The sequence below is a fragment of the Phaeoacremonium minimum genome (genome assembly GCF_000392275.1).
Source record: "Phaeoacremonium minimum UCRPA7 unplaced genomic scaffold PA7_03_scaffold_270, whole genome shotgun sequence".
Lineage (NCBI taxonomy): Eukaryota > Fungi > Ascomycota > Sordariomycetes > Togniniales > Togniniaceae > Phaeoacremonium > Phaeoacremonium minimum.
The window spans coordinates 244,761-259,231 of record NW_006921175.1 but is presented as its reverse complement, the minus strand read 5'-3'; the positions used below and the strand labels follow the sequence as shown (position 1 = coordinate 259,231).

The 14,471-nt window shown below is 50.1% G+C and overlaps 3 protein-coding genes across 3 annotated transcripts; 2 read left to right on the top strand and 1 right to left on the bottom strand.

The window, feature by feature from the left end:
* Positions 1-5,576: 5,576 nt before the first annotated feature.
* On the top strand, positions 5,577-5,873 carry UCRPA7_3339 (putative 3-hydroxyacyl- protein; the record flags this gene model as incomplete). Its single annotated transcript, XM_007915863.1, has 1 exon — positions 5,577-5,873. The coding sequence occupies one exon, from the start codon at positions 5,577-5,579 to the stop codon at positions 5,871-5,873; it is 297 nt and encodes a 98-aa protein (XP_007914054.1).
* Positions 5,874-8,119: 2,246 nt separating this feature from the next.
* On the bottom strand, positions 8,120-9,102 carry UCRPA7_3338 (putative short-chain oxidoreductase protein; the record flags this gene model as incomplete). The annotated part of the gene is made up of 2 exons (XM_007915931.1): positions 8,120-8,759; positions 8,819-9,102. The coding sequence occupies 2 exons, from the start codon at positions 9,100-9,102 to the stop codon at positions 8,120-8,122; spliced, it is 924 nt and encodes a 307-aa protein (XP_007914122.1).
* Positions 9,103-10,315: 1,213 nt separating this feature from the next.
* Positions 10,316-11,823, top strand: UCRPA7_3337 (putative fungal specific transcription protein; the record flags this gene model as incomplete). Its single annotated transcript, XM_007915898.1, has 2 exons — positions 10,316-10,666; positions 10,720-11,823. 2 exons carry the CDS (start codon positions 10,316-10,318, stop codon positions 11,821-11,823), a joined length of 1,455 nt encoding a protein of 484 aa, XP_007914089.1.
* Positions 11,824-14,471: the final 2,648 nt, after the last annotated feature.

Sequence of the window (14,471 nt, the reverse complement as noted above, 5' to 3'; positions counted from 1 at the left end):
ACTCAAATTGTGCACAGTGATACGTATCCGGCCATTCAGAATACGAGAAATGCGCATGCTAAAAAGGCCATTTTCATCACCGGGGCGAGCAAAGGACTTGGCCAGGAAATGGCTATATCCTTTGCTAGATCAGGGGCATCTAAAATTGCCATTGGGGCCCGCTCATCTCTCGATGCCACTGCGAACAAAATCAGAGACGCGGCCATATCTATATATGGGCGACCACCTAAGATATTAAGTCTACAACTTGATGTAGCCGACGTTGACAGTGTAGCATCGGCCGAGTCGCGCATAAGAAGAGAATTTGGACAGTTAGACATCTTGATCAATAACGCAGGTATTGTTACGAGAGGTCTTATCGTCGAAACCGATCCCCGTGAGTGGCAGCAAGCGTGGCAGGTGAATCTGATTGGGCCATATCTCATGCTAAGATCGTTTATCCCACTGCTCTTGGAGCATGGTGACAAGACCATCATCAATGTGAGCAGTGTTGGGGCTCACTGCACGACGAAAACGTACAGCGCTTACGAGACGTCCAAGCTCGCTGTGCTGCGACTTACCGAGTTTGCCTGTGTCGAATATGGAGACCGTGGTCTTTTAGCATACTCTGTACACCCGGGAAACGTCCCCACTAACATCAATGGTGGTGTCGAAGGCATCGCCCCAGAGCTCAAACATGGTGAGTCTTTCATCTAATACGACTCGTGAAATGTGAAACAATGTTAACAAGAAGCTTGCAAAGTATTTGTCGATACGCCGCAGCTGAGTGCTGACTCCTTGGTCTATCTCACTAAAGAGAAGAGGCAGTGGCTGGCAGGGCGATACATCAATGTGACATGGGACTTGCCGGAGCTCATGACCAAGGAGAAAGAGATTGTGGCTAGGGATATGTTGAAAGTCAAGATGGTCATTTGATCGTAGCAGTATATGAGAGTCATGGGGTAGATACTGGCCTGGCTCCAGAAATCAGCCTCGTTCAGACATGACAGCAACTTGGGACTGGTGCTACTTGCCTCTCTCCTCTGTCTTTGCATCTCACTCCGGCATGTAAATAAACTATACCATTTTGAGTCTGGTAGTGATGACAATGATCGAACCGTGAGTCGTAGATAATGTGGTGGCCGTCGGCCATCGTCGCCCATGGACGGTCGGCGGATATTGGCGCACTTCTTCACCCACACAGGCCAGTTAGGTCGATGGCTCCCTTGCCTATGTTTAATAGCTAAGTGATTTCAGGCTTGGAACTAAGCTAGAAATTAAAAGGTGTCAATTCTGCGTTCAGTGTTTGAGACTCTGGCAGACGGATCTTCGACTTGGATTTCTGGACGTAATCAACATGCATGTGCACGCTTTCTTGACGACAATAATAGCACTTCCCAGCCAATGGTGGATAGTGGTGTTCGCAACAGCCGGTTTTCTCTATGTACTCTCTAAACTTATATACCGTTTGAGCCCTCTGCATCCCTTGTCCGGAATTCCAGGTCCGTTCGTGGGACGCATCACAGATCTCAACCTTGTCTATCACTCTTACAAGGGCGACGAGGCACAATATGTACGCAGCCTTCATCAACGGTATGGGCCAGTTATACGCATCGCCCATGACTCTGTCGATTTTACCCATGTATCAGCCCTCGAGGGCATCTATCTGAAGAAGGGCGGGTTTCTAAAACCGCGTTACTACAACAACTTCGACATCGACGGGCACGCCTCGATCTTCAGCAACACTGACCTGGTCGAACGTGCTGCACGCGCCAAGGCTATTCTCCCATTGTTCAGCATTTCAAACATAAAGGCAGGCTCGCGGCCATTTAATGAAAGTATATCTCGCTTTCTTCACAAACTCAAGGAACAAAAAGCTGCTGGGCGTGCCAATGTTTTGGACCTTGCGCGTGGCATGTCTATCGATGGAGTTACAGAATATCTATTTGGTGTTCGCTATGGCGCCTTACAGGATGATGCATATGCACAAAAGGAGCATTCGATAAAACCCAAGAGTACCGGCACACAACGAATGGCTGCGAGCACCGTTGTCGACACTTTTGTCTTGACATCCCGTTTTTGGTATCTTCCTACTTGGCTCTACGACTTGGCCGACAGAGTTGATGCATTTATTTACCCGAACCCAACGGTCGCGCCAAGTACAGATATTCTCAACGAGTATGCTGATCGTGTGATCTCTCATGCGGTGGAACTCCTCGATTCTCAACAGAAAGGGGTAGGGGAGGGCGGTGTCAACGCTACCGCCAATTATCCTGTACGGCTCCTTAGAGCTGGATTCTCCCATTCTGAGACCAGGGCACAGTGCAAAGACATCATCTTTGCGGCTACAGATACCATTGGTATGAATCTAGCTACCGTGTGCTTCATGCTGGCGAAGTATCCCGAAACATACAACAAACTCCACACAGAAGTGACAAATGCAATCATTACACACGTTGACGACATACAGAACATTCCCTATCTCATTTGTGTGGTACGCGAGGCTCTGCGTCTAAGCATGACCAATCCTTGTCGCTTGCCACGAGCAGTACCAGCTGGAGGTTGGACTTACGAAGGACGATTTTACCCTGCAGGGACTATTGTGTCATGCTCTGCATACGAAATGCATTTATCTTCAGATATTTTCCCGGAGCCACTCGAGTTTCGGCCTGAAAGATGGGACGCAGCGACTGATGCCATGAAGAAGAGCTTCATGCCCTTCGGACTTGGAGGTAGACAGTGCATAGCCAAAAGCATGTCGCTACTAGAGTTACATCAGGTGTTGTATGACATAGTCCAAGCGGATATTCTGAGGGGCGCACGACCAGTGACGAAGACAATTAGAATTTTGGAAGGTTTTACGGCCAAAGTCATAGGGGGTGATATTGGACTGGTTTGGGATGTCTCGTCCAGTGACTAGATCTTTCAACAAATTATAAAATGCTTTCCAATTTTGAGTTTGTGCGTAAGTTGATAATTTGTTATTTATTGATATTTTATGCCCCTAGGTGTCAGATTGGGGCAGACACAAGTAGGTGACAACGCAATGCATCGTTTTCCACAAGCTTAAACCTTACTTACAGGGTTATTCGGATTAGTGCTCATACGGAGGCAATGACTCTTTTTTCCATATCTTTTACAGTTCTATTAGCATCTTATGCTTAATAAGTTGGGATGCGCCACTGCGCTGCGTTGTTAAACAGGAATATTATGAGGTTTTAGTGGAGTATGCAGGCCGCCTGACTAGTGCGTTGCCCATACATTCGGCCATCGGCCGTTATCAAGCTGTCTCCCGAGACGTTGATAGCCCGATCTCGAGAAACCCACAACAAGTAAGTTGACGCCCAAGGCAATAAATAGTGTACCTCAGGTCTTCACTCACAACTATCTTCATCTACGCTTCTTTATAAGCAGCCAATAGGATGACTTCGTCATCACCATATCCAGTTGGTAAATACCTTCCCAATGGCAATGGCAACGATCCGCCTCTACCACTAGATGGACCAACAACTGGTTTTAAATTCAATCATATGATGATGAGAATCCGTGACCCAGCTACTTCGCTGAATTTCTACATCAATCTCATGGGTATGCGAACGGTGTTTGTCGTCAATGCCGGCCCCTTCACGATCTACTATCTCGGCTACCCTCAGACAGTTGAACATCGACAGGACCTAGCCAAATTCGGAAAGGAGACGATTGTGGATTTAGCACATACACTTGGACTACTTGAGTTGTATCATATCCACAATTCTGAGAATGAGCCAGCTGGATACTACAGTACTGGCAACGAACCTCCAAACCTAGGTCTGGGCCACCTGGGCTTCACTGTGCCAGATGTTCGTTCCGCATTGAACCACCTGGTCGGCAATGGGGTGAAAGTGATTAAAAACTTGGGAGTTGCCACCCGCGAGACGATACCCCTTAGTAAGTGGGAGGCAGACCGAGGCAACGGATTAGGCGAACTGCATGAGCAATATCAGAAGGTTTTCAAACAGATTGCTTTTGTGCAAGACCCGGTAAGCCATCTTCACTCAGTTCTTCCTTTGGCAATTTTTGCCCCGACTACGCATACACGCCGTCAATGGCAATTCAAATAGCAATGCTGACATAGGTTTTTATTTTCCACAAAATAGGACGGCTACACGGTCGAGCTTGTCCCCCAGAAAATGAATGCTCTTGACCCCTGAGCTTGGAACTACATCAGCAGAACCATGGCAAAAGATATCTCTAATAGTCTGTCATTATGCTAGGTTAGAGAATAGCTCACGATATGTTGGAGTACTTCCTATCTCCTTTAAAAGAAAGGTATGCAAAGGACAACAAGAAACAAAGAAATATAGTGAAATTCATTCAATGAATCTTCTGTAGGAAGCGACAATGCTGTGGTTTGACGTAATTCTACTTTGTGATCTGTTGCTATCGGCTGTGGTGATGCCATGATGCGCCTGGCTAGATTTGTAGTCTAGGGCACCGTCGGCCGATTTAGCATGCCCCACAACCTCAATTACCGTTCCGACATTAGAGGGTGTTAGAATCGACCCGATAGACGGCCGTTAATCAGATATAATATGCCCGAAATACCAGAACACCTAAGCGGCCAATTTGGTTGCACAATACAGCTCGCAGGTAAGCACTGAGCAAATCTCGGCCACCATCGGGCCACTCAAGAACAACCAAGCTAGCAGCTTGCCTTTCAATATAGGCATTTTATCGTTCACTCAATCGTAAAGTAACAGTACAAAGGGTCTAATGCCTTCACAACTCTAGGCAGAGAAGAACCACAAACAAGATATCCACTGTAGGAGAAATGCCTGCCTTTCATACGGTGCCCCAGGCCTTCCCAAATCTGGCCAATGAAGTTTTTGTTGTCACAGGTGAGTTATGTGTAATTGAAATTGGGGAAGCTACACAGAAACAGGCCCCTTGAATGTCATTTCTTGAGTCCTTCATTGCATGGCCTTTAGCCATTCAAACTTTAAGCTGACCTGGAACCTTTCATGCTAGGCGGTGCAAATGGAATAGGGCAGTGTGTAGTCCGATCGCTCTACACATTGGGCGCTTATGTTGTCTTCGGCGACATTGATGAAGTTGCTTGTCAGTCACTCGTGAACGAGCTCACCAGTGACAAATCATCGCGTGGGCGCATTGCCTTTCGCCGGACTGATGTACGACTTTACGACGACACGTTGGCTCTCTTCCAGGTGGCTTATGAAACCTTTGGGAAAGTTGATCACGCCTTTGCCATTGCTGGTGTAACCGAGATACCAAACCAGAACTGGTTTGACGAGAAATTGGATTTGAAGAGTGTCACGCAGCAGCCCTCTACGGTATTGGTTGACGTAAATCTGACTGGGGTTTTATACTTTACGCGCATCGCTTCAGTCTATCTGAGACAAGGGGATGAGAAAGGCGAGAACAAAAAGTCCATCTGCCTGATGGGCTCAGTGGCTTCTTTCAAAGAGCAGGCCGGCCTGTTCGTCTACCAGCCGACGAAACACGGTGTGCTGGGCCTCGTTCGGTCGAGCCGTAAGTATTTTCAAGAATGCTTGGGAATCAGACTGAACGTTGTCTGTCCCTCTATGACTAAGACACGAATGGCCACGCCGGTTTTAAAGCTATGGGAAGACCACGGAGTTGCGGGTAACGACCCGGAAGTGATTGCAGACTTCGTATTGACGCTGGCGAGCGTCCCCTATAGCCCCTATGTTGGTAGCCTGTCGGGCCTGGCTATCTATGTAGAGGCGAACAAGGGTTGGGAAATAGAAAAGGATCTAGACAAGAGTGATGCACTGTGGATAGGGGAGGAAATGAGCAAGAACGCTCTCAAGATTGAGCAAGCCTTGGGCAATGGAGGCTCGTGGGTAAACCCCAAAACCAATGGATTGAGCTAAGCGCAGCATGTCCTATAGTGGAATAGCAGTCAAGCATTGACTCCAGGTCGTAAATAGAGACTGATCGCCGTACTCGGCAGTGGGCAACAACAAAGCTTCCAGGCACAGGGTTGGTGCTACCAACGCCAAGAAATTCGTGTGCATCCTGTTCTCGTGAGATTTGAGGTCATCATATTGAAGACAACAGCAACCTAACCGTCAGCAATATTGCACGAACCTGATATTTACATATATTTACCTATTCCCTTGAAAGTTGTGCCTATTTACACTTGTGAGGAATCAATCGAGGTCAAAACGTGAACGAAAGTGCTCTGGTTCGCGAATATTCAGAGCTTGGACTTTTCGCTGATTCGCTAGGAGATCAAAGAGTAGCCGAAAAGGGCAGGTAATTAAGAGGATCTGCCCAACTCAATGACCGCGAAATTACCAGTCAGCAGGCGACTCTGCGCTTCTCACACCCCACCGGTTTGTTTTGCGTCACGTCGTGCCTTGCAGCTTGCATGAGGTGAAATCAAAATCACTCTCCTCCGTTAGTATCCAGTCGTCTCTAGGAACTGATATGGTGCGGCTACTTGCGCTCGTGGGAGTTGCAACTCTGAGCACTGCCGCATCTTTGAAATGGCAGCTTCTTCCCACCCACAGCGCACAACGGTTTCGCGGCCTCTCACCTGTCTCGGCTGAGACGGCCTGGGTTGCTGGCACCAACGGGACTGTGCTTCGTACGACCGACGGTGGGGAGACCTGGGAGTCGGTCGGGCCTCCGCTCTCTGTCGAAGATGTGGAGTTACAATACCGGGACGTTCAGGCATTCTCGGCCGAGGATGCAGTCATCCTATCTATCGGTGAAGCAACGGACTCGCGTATATACGTCACCTCTAATGGTGGCAAGTCATGGATCCAATCATTTACTAACGAGGACTCAGCTGCATTCTATGACTGCATTGCGTTTGATAGCCCCTCTCATGGCATGGCGATGAGCGATCCCGTCGATGGCAAGTTCCGCCTAATAGAAACGAACAATGGCGGCGTATCATGGGATATTGTCCCCTCGGACAGCATGCCTTCAGCCTTGGACGGCGAATTCGGGTTTGCTGCAAGCGGAACATGCCTCACCACCAAATCTGGGCGGTGGTATCTGGCTTCCGGAGGTGTCAACCCAGGCCGCATTTTCAGCAGCCCAAACGGGCACGACTGGGTGGTCAATCCAAGTGCAATTGCCGGCGGAGGAGCAGCCGGCGTCTTCTCTGTGCAATTTCGAAATACTAAGCAGGGCATTGCCGTAGGCGGAGATTACACGGTGCCCAATATTACAGCAAATATCTCGTCATGGTCCGAAGACGGCGGCTTGACATGGCATGCATCAGATACCTTTCCTGGCGGATACCGCTCGGGGTCATCATGGTTGCCAGGTATCTGCGATACGGCTATTACGGTGGGACCTACTGGCTCTGATATTACGTTCGATAATGGAAAAGCGTGGCAGGCGTTTGATGATGGCTCGTTTGATAGCGTTGAGTGCCTCCCTGGAAGAGTGTGTTGGGCGTCCGGCGAGGATGGGAGAGTGGCTAAACTCGTGGTGGCTTAAGACCTTCTAAATAAGAGGAAATACATGGACGACTCGAAATCAAGAAAACTTTACCCCGTCTCGGCAGCATCAGTTTATTTTATCTGAATAGAAATTTGTTATCCAGCCGCAGCGATGAACTCCTTGGTACCTTTGATGACACTGAGAATCCCTAGCTTGGTTGCGGGATACAAATTTAATGCTGATCTCACCTAGCTAAATTGCTTGCTTTGATTGCTGATTTAATTATTCCGTCCGCAACAATACCTATATAAATTGAAAGATAGCCTACCAGTGATACAATGCCAGTACAAAGGGCCGCGATAGCACCACCTGCGAAAGCGAACATGATACTATCATCCAGGACAGCTATAATCCGTTCAACTGATAGAGTCTGTTAACACGGGCATCTAGCCACACACAAGTATATCGCAAGCTTGAACTTACACTCCGTTTCGCTTCTCTAGTGTGTACTGCTCCTGCTTAGTTTGTTGCGTGTCCCGAAAGTCGCCCTCACTCGCCCGAGTCGCTCGTCCAGCCCGTCGCCGCTCTACTCAATCGCTACTCAGGCACTGCTAAGGAAAGCTCAGGGGAGCGCTCAAATTTGATCTAGACACGTAGGCAGTGCGAAGGCCGAGAAAGGGGCCGGTTTTGGGCCATCGGGTGGACAACATAATTTATGTTACTCAGCCCCTGCTATTAGAGCAAAGTGATCCAACTTATCAGAGAGCACTGCATCGTCACGATCCGTGCTGAGGGTGACGTCCTCCCACCGAACCATCACCACGGCCTCCTGTTGTCTTTTGATTTTCCACCATCGAAGAGAATCCGAACCCAGAGCAATCCGTGAAGACCAGACTCTGCCAGCCGCCATACCCTCGCCCTTGACAACATCGGCCATTGCCTTTGCGACCTTGGCCGGATCTCCCGGAGGCATTCCCCATTCAGCCATATCCTGCGAGGCAGCGGTAACCCCTGGCACGTATGCTTCGATGGGACTCTTTTCCTCCTTGCTCTGCTCCGACGCGACTTTGTCCTTCTCACGCGGCTCGAAGAGGCGCGTGGCAACGCCGCCGCACTCAAAGGCGACGCAGCGGATGCCGAGAGAGGAGACCTCTTTGTGCAGCGATTCGGCAAAGGAGCTATTTGCCCACTTGGTCATGTTGTAGCACGTCGTGTAGGGCATGTTGCCCCAGAGCTGGTTTGACGCCGTGAAAGTGACTGTTCCTGATCCCTGTTGACGGAAGAATGGGAGAATGGCCCGCGTCATGTGAAGCTGACCGAATACGTTGGTTTGGAAGATGCGTTCTGCGTCGTCATCGCTGTGCAAAGCACCAGAGTCAGCTGACGAGACCCGATCTCAAAGATGGACCTGATTTACCTGATATCCTCGAAGGGGGCGAGCAAAAATGTGCCGGCATTGTTAACAAGAACATCGATGTGTCCGAATATCTGCCAGGCCGCCTTGACTTTACTCGCAATAACCTTGGAACCAGACGTGATGTCGAGCTCAAGAAGCGACACATTCTCCGAGGCGCGATCAGCCATCTGATCGACCTGTCTGTTGGCAGCAATCACTTTGTCGCCTCGACGGACGACTTCCTTGACGAGTGCAGCTCCAATTCCCGCCGAGGCTCCTGTTACAAGCCATACAAGAGGTGCCATTGTCGAGAACTGCAGTGTCTCAACAGAAATAATAAATATAAAGGCAGAGAAATCGACTGGTGATTTTTACTAGAGATAGGCAGTGAAAGTATGAAATGCACTTTCGTAGTATTCCTGGTTAGAATACCTCGATCTGTGACGAGGAGACTTTTATATCCATACCGCTCCTATAATGAGGTCCTACCTAGGCAATCAGATCAAACAGAAAGGCTCGTCCGCGCACGAAAAAGACATTTAATAAACAAGCCAAGGGCTTTATCGACAATCCCTGGAGTCTTTCGAATCAGACATAGTCATTAGTAATTCAACACCAAAAGCCCCCCAACGGTCATTGACAAGCCTGGCGACAACATACAGCTGAAGGTGGAACACATCGGCTCGATTCGCTCGCTAGGCCCATTTCGTCCGCGGACGAATTCGCCCATCCGCGGCAACCCGCAACTCTCCCTCGGCCGGCCTCACTTCAACCGCGCACAGCACAGTGACTCGATGGGCTATCCATCCGAACGTCTCAAGCATGGTGCGTGGCTCCCCGAGGACGTCTGCGTCTGCATCCGCGACCTCGACCTCGACGCCGACACGCAAGACCATGCGGAAAGGGACGCACAGCTGCACAGAATGCGAGTACCTCCCTCCCACGCCCAACTGCTCCGGCGCGCCGGCTCATGTGTATTTGTCTAGGTCGCCGTCGAAAGATCCGTTGCGACTCGATGCCAGGAGCTTCAGTCTGTTTCAACTGCAAATCTCGTCGCACACCATGTGTAAGCCAGAGCGGTGATGGCGCGAGACTGCAGTTGCGTCGGCGCCCAGAATCCGACTCTCCGAGGAACAGCAGCAGTGAGGCCTCTGCCTGGGCGGCGACGAATCCAGGCGTCCCACAGGCTGCAGACGTTCTGGAAAACAGTGTCACAGACCAGCGAGCACCCTTCCTCGCGGTTCTGGACACGTCTGGAGTGAGTCCCCCATGTTGGCATGCACTTGTACGTTCAGCAGACTTGACGAGCCAGCACAGCTCTCCAAATCTCCCAAGACGGACGATGCCAGTGCGTCATCTCGGTCACGTCTGGCCAGGGACAGCAGCATGTCTCACTCGTCAACAGGTGACCGGAGGCCATCTCGTGTTTCCAGCAGATTGCCTGAGCCACTCCCACCCGGCCAAGGGGAAAGTACATGCGAGACACTACGTGCAGGATTACCGCCCTACGATTCTATCATGAAAGTTGCATTGGCGCACAAAGGCTGGTGGGTTCGAATACACAGAGCTGTTCGTGGCATTTATGACGACACGATTGAGTCTTTCCCAGACTTCGTCAGGCGAGCCTACACGAGCGATCGGCCTTCAGAACTGGGTAAGATGGCGATTGCGTTCGCTTTCGCTTCTGATGTTGATGGGTCCCATATCTACACCTTGGTTGACCGCCTCGTTGTCTCTGACATGGCGTATATGTCTACTGTGGAAGGCTTGGAGTGCCTGATCTTGCTGGCCATACTCTATGCGGACGAGGGCCAGCCCAGAAGATCATGGAAGATCTACCGCAGAGGAGTAATGGTCGCGCATTTGACGGTATGTCAAAATCCTGTTCCGGAGACGAGTGATGGAAGCTGATGATGTCAAAGGACCTGTACCAGGCTGGTCTCCGATCAACAGCCAAGAGACGGCTCTGGCTATCCATCTACCAAGCAGACCGCATGATGAGCATGTTCCTCGGGCTGCCGTACGGTTTTGTCGATATGCACCATCAGCAACTCCTAGAGATGAAGCCCGAAAATGACTACTTGGATTCGATCATGACCATCCGCTGTGCGATGATAGCCGGAAAGGTTATTGACCGAAACCACTCGCGTATAAAGGCGTCTATCTCTAAGACAGTGGAACTGGACGAGGAGATGAATGAGCTTGCAACGTCTTTCCCAGAATTATGGTGGGAGCTTCCTGACCGGGTCCGAGCCGATGGCCACGATTTCGACGAAATCCATGTCCGGCTGCACCAGCAACTCTTCTTCTTCCACCTGCGACTCTACATTTACCTACCGTTCCTCAGCAGTTCCGAAGAAAACTCTGTGCACGGTTCAATCGTGCGCATCGCCAGCAAGGAAGCTGCACGAGAACTGCTGAGGCGCTACCTGTGTCTGCATAGTGACGCGGAGGGGCTGAGCCCGTCTGAGTGCAAGCTCGTGGACTTTATGGCATTTACTGCCGCAATTGTCTTACTTCTAGGTTGCTCAAGCTCCTCCGGCCCAAGGATGTCAAGTGATGGGAATGACATCGAGGCTGTGCTGTCTTTGATTCGGTGCTTGCAACGCCAGGAGAATCAAGAAAACTGTCCCATCGCGTCGCAATGTCGCAAGACGCTGACGGTGCTGCTGTCGAGATCGAGCACGGACGAAGAAGTCCGCATTCCGTTCTTTGGCACAGTCGTCAGAAAAGGCGACCGAACCGTAGAGCAGACCGCTCAGGCTGATCAAAGCTTCATAACAGACTCGCATACGGGTGATAGTCATGCTTTACCTGCTGGCCAACCATCCTTGCCGACGACTGGTACCAACTCTACTCCCGCGAGTGAAGACCTGGCGCTGCCGAGTTCTGCGTATTCGGAGGCACCGTGGGATTTGGAGCACCCCGGCCACATGCCAGAACTGGGCTTCTTATCCCATCTAGAGGATGTGTCGGCAGATTTCGACACGGGCTGGGAGTTCATCATGGATCTCGACAGCTTCTGAGTCAGCTCAGAATTTGACGGTGTTCTAAAGTCTATCTCCCTGGAAGCGTCAGGGTTTTGCGCACCTGCTTGTCATACTCCTATATAGGACGAGGATGCGCAGACGATTCTGCTTCCTACTGGCAATCTCATTCTCGACCATTTGGAGCACTGGACGACTTGAAGCGCCCCTGTTATTTACGGAGGGAGGGCCTTTATCGAAGCATTCATGTGCTTTGTCGATGTCCAATAAGATGACTAAGATGCTCCTCTCGCCACGAACTTGCATCAGGCCAAGATGAGAGAAGAAGCATTGAATTAGGCCACAGTTATCTACTATCTATCTACTCTCCCAAATTTAAGTGACTAAGCTTAAGTCTCGGCGACTATCACGACTCCATACTTGGGAAGATTCTCCCGTCTCACAGGGCATAACGATAGTGACATCTGCCTATTCCATTAGCCTTGCTCTTTCTAGTTATCTCTATTTGTGAATTGTCTATTAGATATCTTTTGGCCTAATTGTAGAGTCTCTCATTATCTTATATCGTATTAAACTTGTATAATTGCCCTTCTCACGATTTAGTGCCGGAATACGAGTAGCGAAAATGATATAGCTATCGTAAGTCTTGTTTAACCATCCGTGAAAATTACAAGCCTCTTCGTAGGGTGAATATAGGGTTTCAGTAACAATTTCTGCAGTGATAGCATTGGATCTGGTACGCTAAGGGAGGATGGCTGGTATATTACGGTCAGGTACACATAGAGGCTTTGTAGCAGCGAATCGTCAGACATTCTTAGACACATACTGGTTGATCAACTCGATCCTACTTTACCAATAAGATCGAAGATCTTCGACGCCAGACAGAAAAGGATCTGGGCTCATCTGAAACAATAGAGTCGATTGCTAGCGCTTGTTGACTTTTCACCTTTTTCAACGCCGTCTCTTTCCGGGCTTAGTGAGCATCAATAGACCTCTACGTATCTCTCACTCCAGTCGCTGGAAGGATTGTCACAAGGGGGCGCCAATTTTTGCGAATGATGGAGCGCCGCCCGACAGCCGCTCGACCGGCCGTTCGGCTATGCTGAAGAGGTCTTCAAACCCCGCTCCTGAAGACCCCAATCAGACCCCAACCCTGCCCCCAATTCGCCCCAGGCCCGCATTAGACTAGTTCGACTAGGTGTTTAGCTCTTTGTCGCCATAGTTTCTGGTTGCTCGCCGCGCTCGCGCAGATTCCATACCTTGCAAAGTCGCAATCGCAAACCTGCCTGAGCCTATGTGATCGCGGGGCCTGATCCGGGGGGTCATGTCCAAGTATTGGGTCACTTGTAGAGTCGTATTGATCCCTTCAACAGGGAAACCCGGACTCGCCGGTGGCCCACCCATCCTGTTCGGTCCCGAGGTGATGGGCTCAGTCTAAAAGAGTATGAGCTTCCCAGCGCAGAGAACCCACGTATGCCAGTGTCGATGAACTGCTGCGGTATATGTTGCTCACCAGGGGCACTTTGGGGGCGCGTCCAGCACATTAGCATCTCGCGCGTCACATTCTGTGACACATCTCGAGCTTAAGCTTCGGGATTAGGAGAAATTAGTGGTGTTTTTCGATGCAACGATGCAACGAGATGCAAGGGTTCAACTCCGCATCCCCAGCAAGACAATGAGAGATTAAAGCTCAAACGGGATCAGCCGTGCGTGCGTGGTGTCAATCCCGGGGCGCTTCTCAGTCAACGTCAAGCTACTACGAGGCTGCCCAACCGCCAGCCATCTAACTATCGTGCATTGAATAGTCAAGACGAGGTTCCGCAAGATGTTCGCCGCCGTGGCGTGATGTATTTGCCGTGTAGCACAGAAACATGCAGGCCCCCTATCTCGCAGCATTCTTCTTATCGATTATAGGTCGGCCAGACTGTTGAACTAAAAAGGCGCTCACACCAAACTCGCGGTTTGTTGATTTTGAGTGTGGAATCACTATACCTATTTCACCAACACCTCAACAAGCCTATACTGCCCGATGATGCTCTCGTACTCAACGACACAGCATGCCATGGCCGAAGAAGATCATTCCAAAATTATTGACATATTTAATTCTCATTGTTGAGGTGTGCATAAGGTAACTGACAGTGCGGCTCAAGTTGTGTGGCGCCTGGCTTTATTGGCCTGGCCGGGGCTGGCCAGTGCGCTAATGATTAGCTTGCAAAGAAGCACCGGCAGTTATGCAGCCACACGAATTAGAGGCTCATAAACACAAGACAGCTAGTGAAATTGTCGACGTCAACTTTTATCATCCATTTCTGAGGCCTTCACCAGCAAGCTGAAACGCTGTGCTGAAAACAGAGGGCTTTACGGTTTGGCATGTGACTTCTCGTTTGCGGCAGAGACATTGAGAAGTGGCCACGTGACTCCACGCTGATCCATTTATCCCCCATGGGCACTTGGGCATGCCAAATGAGCCGGTTCCACTGTAATAATGGGATAGCCTACCCTCCATAGTACACCGCATCCACAGGTTGGGGAGGGCTATCCTGATTACGGGACACCATGATCGTGAAGCGCACCAATCGATTGGGGGATGGCTTAGCTAAGGGAGGGATGAAATGGGCTCATGTGATGGGATGATTTGATTAGTTAGTGAAACTAGCATTGTTAGTCGATGGAGTTTCTTCTGGGTA